The sequence below is a fragment of the Onthophagus taurus genome, chromosome 11, assembly GCF_036711975.1.
Source record: "Onthophagus taurus isolate NC chromosome 11, IU_Otau_3.0, whole genome shotgun sequence".
NCBI lineage: Eukaryota > Metazoa > Arthropoda > Insecta > Coleoptera > Scarabaeidae > Onthophagus > Onthophagus taurus.
This window is the reverse complement of record NC_091976.1, coordinates 9149520-9155287: the sequence shown is the minus strand read 5'-3', so window position 1 is coordinate 9155287 and position 5768 is coordinate 9149520. Positions and strand designations below refer to the sequence as shown.

General features: G+C 39.1%; 1 protein-coding gene across 1 annotated transcript; it reads left to right on the top strand.

The window, feature by feature from the left end:
* Positions 1-508: 508 nt before the first annotated feature.
* Positions 509-5159, top strand: LOC111419094 (uncharacterized). The gene is made up of 2 exons (XM_023051848.2): positions 509-5101; positions 5151-5159. Exons 1-2 carry the CDS (start codon positions 509-511, stop codon positions 5157-5159), a joined length of 4602 nt encoding a protein of 1533 aa, XP_022907616.2.
* The last annotated feature ends 609 nt before the right edge of the window (positions 5160-5768 follow it).

Genomic DNA, 5768 nt, shown 5'->3' with positions numbered 1-5768 from the left:
TGTATTTAAATTAGTTTTCCGATTTGTCAAGAATCATAGCAATAAGAAGTTTTTGTTTTGTTTTCGTTGTTGTTGACAACAAGCGCGTCACTAATCAATAAGATTTTTGTAAGAGCGTCGTTTGAGTCGTGTTGTACCTTCGTTATAATTAATAAATAATTCGTTACAACAAAAGCCAACAAATCGTTATTCGTTACGAAGAAGTGTTAACCAGCGCTATAACATACGTTATATTATTCAACATGGTCCTTCGAGCCGGATTAAATTAATTATCGTCGTTTTTGAGATTATCATCAGTCGTGGTTGCCAAGCAACACAAACAGGAAAAATTTGGTGAGCTGGAATTCAAAGGAAATTCGGAAGAACTTTCGTCGGGACACGTTATCCACGGGCCGGAAGCATCCCCCTTTAAATTTGAGCGTGTCGTAAGCATATAATCCTTTTTTCCATTTCCTTTTCCCTTGCTTAAATTTGAATCAATTGCGTTGCGTTCATTTTACGTATTATCATGTCGGAAATAGAAACTTTAATAAAAAAACGTGGCATTGTCAAAGGCAAGCTAACAAATTTTTCAAAATTTATTACTAAATCGAAATTAGATGATAAGGGTAGTCTCGATCAGACGTGGGTTTTTGAGTTGGAACAACGGTACGATCGTGCACTTAATTTAATTAGTGATTTCGAAATCATTCAGGAGAACATTGATTTAGTAAGCGCCGACGGGGAGGTGCAAGCGTTAGAACGAGAAAGTTTTGAGACGGCTTTTTACGCAAGCACTGCGGAAGCCAAACGTATATTAACAAATAGCAAAAATTCTCGCAATTCTTCTCTCACTGTCAGTCCTGCTCCGGAGCAATGCGTAAAGTTACCGGTAATTGATTTACCTAAATTTAATGGAAATAGCGAATCATGGCTGGAATTTCACGATATTTTCGAGTCATTGATTCATAATAATCATGCCGTGAATGACGTTCAAAAATTCCATTATTTGTTATCAACTTTAACGGGTGAAGCTCGACAAGTAATTGCGAGTTTAGAAATTACCAATACAAACTATGATGTTGCGTGGGATTTAGTTTGCAGTCGATATAACAACCCTCGAATACTAGTGCAAAATCACATTAAGGCACTTTTTAAAATTGAAAGAATTACTTCCGTTAACTCGAATGTAATACGCACTTTAATTGATAACATTCGCAAACATTTACGTGCATTAAACACATTAAAGGAACCCACCGATAAATGGGACACATTAATTGTATATTTAGTTTCCACTAAATTGGATTTCGAATCAAACCGTGAATGGGAACATCAAAAAATACAGATTGATAAACCCACATTAGACGATTTATTGGATTGCTTAAAAGGTAGAGCTGATTTATTAGAATCACTTGAAGATAAAGGGGCGTCTAAATCATTAGTTAAACATCAGTCAGCTACTAAAGCTAGATCATTTGTAGTTTCAAGGCAGATAGATGCAATAAAATGTGTTTTGTGCAAGGCCGAACATAATCTTCAACATTGCCCTGAATTTCTTCAACTTAACATACAAAAACGTATAGAGCAAGTAAAAAAATTGAAACTTTGTATGAATTGTCTTCGATTGGGTCACTTTATTAATCAATGTAGGTCGGGTCTATGTAAACAATGTAAATCTAAACACCACACCCTTCTGCATATCACATATAATCGTTCAGATTCGCAACAATCACCAACAACACAATTACAAACTCTCACATCTAGTTCATTAACAACTGTACAAACATTATTATCAACTGTCACTTTACATGCATTTGATCGGCGAAATAAAAAACACACATTCCGTGCACTACTAGATCCAGGTAGTCAAAGTAGCTTCATAACGACAGATCTTCGCGAAAGGTTGCATCTCCCTGAAACAAAAACAAATATCAGCGTTACGGGAATAACTCAATCTAAATCTACAATTTCTAGTTCATGTTTGCTAAAAATACATTCGCATTGTACTAATTTTTCACTTCAAGTTACGTGTCTTGTCCTTCCAGTAATTACTAGTAATTTGCCTCAGTTCGCTATCGATGTTAATTCGTTAAAGATTCCTGCTCACCTACGCTTAGCTGATCCTGAGTTTTATAACCCAAATAGTATTGATATGTTGCTAGGCGCAGATTACTTTTGGGAATTGTTGTGCATAGGTCAAATCAAATTAGATGATGGACCGGTTATACAAAATACAAGGTTCGGGTGGATTGTTTCGGGCCCGGTTCAAACAAGCGCTGTGCCTTCTATCCAGTGCAATTTAGTTCAAAGCGCACAGTCATCAAAACTTCACGAACAACTCACGCGTTTTTGGGAAGTTGAGTCGGTGAACATACCCATTTCGCTATCGAAATCTGACGCGTTCTGTGAGAAACATTTTCAAGAAACGACCTCGCGAACGGATGACGGCCGATTCATAGTTACAATTCCAATCGATGGAGAACTTCATCAATTGGGCGAGTCGTACCACAATGCCAAAACACGCTTACTAAGTATGGAGCGTAAATTCAAGCGATTACCAGAATTCGGCAATAAATATCGCGAATTCATGCGAGAATACTCTGAATTAGGCCATATGCGTAGGGTAGTATCACCGCAGGAATCAGATAAAAATAATTACTATATACCCCACCACGGTGTTATAAACGAAAAAAGCGCAACCACAAAGTTACGAGTAGTGTTTGATGCGTCGTGCCCTACATCCACCGGTTATTCTTTTAACGATCTGCAGGTTGTGGGTCCTACTATCCAACCAGATCTATTTAGCGCTCTAGTCCGGTACAGACAATATAGCATAGTTGTAGTATCAGATATTCAAAAAATGTATCGTGCATGCCTCGTTAACACGGAACAATTAAGGTTCCAACGTATTCTATGGCGCGATTCCGAAAATCTTCCAATAGAGGTTTACGAGTTAACCACTATTACCTACGGTACAGCATCAGCAAGTTACCTAGCAACTCGCTGTTTAAAGCAGTTAGGTTTAGAAAGCTCCGATCCAGTGATTGCTAACGTTATTAAGAATCATTTTTACGTAGACGACCTTCTTACGGGAGCGGATTCAGTTGAGAAAGTTATGTACATTATTGACGGAGTATCACTAACTTTGAATGCGGGCGGTTTCAAGCTACATAAATGGGTTTCTAACAATCCCGCAATATTACGTTGTGTATCAGATAGTAGAGCGGAAGATATAATAGACATGGGACGTAGGGAAAATACGCGTACGTTAGGTCTGATGTGGGATCCTCAGAAAGATGTCTTTAAATTTAACATTAGCAAAAACACAACTATGACACGGGTTACCAAACGATCTATTCTTTCTGAGATAGCTCAAATCTTCGATCCGTTAGGGTTATTGAGTCCTGTTATCATAAGGGCCAAAATTATCCTTCAACACATTTGGCAGGAGGGATTGGATTGGGATGTTTCACTTCCAAATCAAATTTACACACGTTGGTGTGAATTTCGTGACATGTTAGTTCTATTAAATTCCATTGAAATTCCACGTCATATTTCGTTAAAAAATGCGAATGAATTTGAACTGCATGGATTTTCAGATGCATCAATTAAAGCATACGGAGCTTGTGTTTACTTACGAGCTACTAATTCTTATAATGATTGTTCGGTTCAATTAGTATGCGCAAAATCCAGAGTGGCTCCAATAAAACCTACTACGGTTCCGCGATTAGAACTGCTTGGTGCTTTGTTACTTACCGATCTTGTTAATAAAGTTAGGGCAGCTTTAAATCTAGAAATTAAAAGAGTAGTGTACTGGACGGACTCTAGTGTTCTGATAGGATGGCTAGGAACTGATCCTAGTAAATTACATACATTCGTAGGAAATCGCATTGCGCGAATTCTTGACTTATCGAGAGCGTCTGATTGGCGCTACGTTTCAACCGAGCACAACCCCGCAGACCCCGTTTCACGCGGTATAGACTCGGGAGCCCTCGCGGATTTAACAATATATTGGTGTGGTCCTGTATGGTTAAAGCAAGATGAGTCGTTATGGCCACGTAGAACGTTTCGTTCTGAAAGTTTACCGGAAATAAAGGTTAACGTTCTAAAAGCTACTATAATTGAAGAATGCGTTATTCCGTTCACGCGCTTTTCTACCCTATCTCGGCTACAACGTGTAATAGCATATTGTCTGCGGTTCGTTAATAATTGTTCAAATAAATCTGATAAACGAACGGGTTCTTTAAAATGTTCGGAATTGAATGAAGCGCAAATTTACCTAATCAAATGTAGTCAACGAGACTCATTTCAGGATGAAATCAATCATTTGAGTGGCAAGGGCAGTTTGCCGCAGAAAAACGAACTAACTAAATTAAACGTATTTCTTGATCACACTGGTATTATGCGCGTAGGCGGTCGATTACGCAATTCGTCTTATAACGTTGATAAAAAGCACCCGATGCTACTTCATAGTAAACACGTGTTAACGCGGTTGATCTTCGAACACGAACACGTACAACTTCTTCATGCAGGTCCGCAACATTTACTAGCTTCAATACGGGATCGGTATTGGCCGATTGGGGGGAGAAATCTTGCCAAAAAGGTAATCTTTAATTGCATGCGTTGTTTTCGAGTAAAACCGCGGGTGTCGCAGCCTATTATGGGCGATTTACCATCGCAACGTGTTACTCCAGCACCTCCGTTCAGTACCACCGGCGTCGATTACGCTGGCCCGTTTCTTTTGAAAGATCGGAAAGGTCGCGGTTCTAAAACTTCAAAATGCTATATTTGTCTATTTGTATGCTTTATAACACGTGCTATACACCTTGAATTGGTGTCGGATTTGACTTCTGAATGTTTTATTGCAGCACTGCGGCGTTTTGTTGGTCGCCGTGGAAAGCCGTCTCAGATTTTTTCGGATAACGGTACCAATTTCGTCGGCGCGAATCGCGAGCTTCACGAGTTAGGAACGTTCCTACAAGGTTCCAATCAATTAACCGATGTGATTGAGAATGAGTCGATTAATTGGTCATTCATTCCCCCTAATTCGCCTCATTTCGGCGGTTTATGGGAGGCAGGCGTTAAAGCAACCAAATATCATTTAAAGCGGGTCGTTGGCAATGTAATACTTACCTTTGAACAATTTTATACGCTGTTGATTCAAATTGAAGCTATCCTAAATTCTCGCCCTTTGTCACCCTTGTCCACGGATCCCAATGATTTAACACCCTTAACTCCTGCGCATTTCTTAATTGGGAGAACGCTTTCGGCCCCACCAGATCCAAGCCTGGATCACGTCAAGTTAAATCGGCTGTCCCACTATCAATATACGCAACGAATTCAGCAAGACTTTTGGAAGCGTTGGTCAAAGGAATATATTTCGGAACTCCAACGCCGTTCCAAGTGGTCAACTAAAACAGAGAATCTTAAAATTGATGAATTGGTTGTAGTAAAGGATGACAACTTACCAACATTGAAGTGGTTATATGGTCGCGTTATCGCTCTACACCCTGGATCCGATGGTATTGCAAGAGTTGCTACCGTACGCACCACCAACGGGATTATCAAGCGACCAACCAATAAACTTTGCCCGCTTCCAATGACAAATTAGTATTAATTTTGATATTATTTACTTTTTTTGTTATTGTTACCTTAGGTGATTGTCTATTAGATATAGACAATCAAATAATTTGTTATAATATGTTTTCTTTAGCGCTCCCCCCTCCCATATACTCACTAATTTTTTTTTTTTTGAAAGGTAGTCCTTTCAAGGCGGGGGGCATGTTGTA

Coding starts and splice junctions, on each gene's coding strand:
- LOC111419094 (XM_023051848.2), top strand. CDS start 509: ATGTCGGAAATAGAAACTTTAATAAAAAAACGTGGCATTGTCAAAGGC.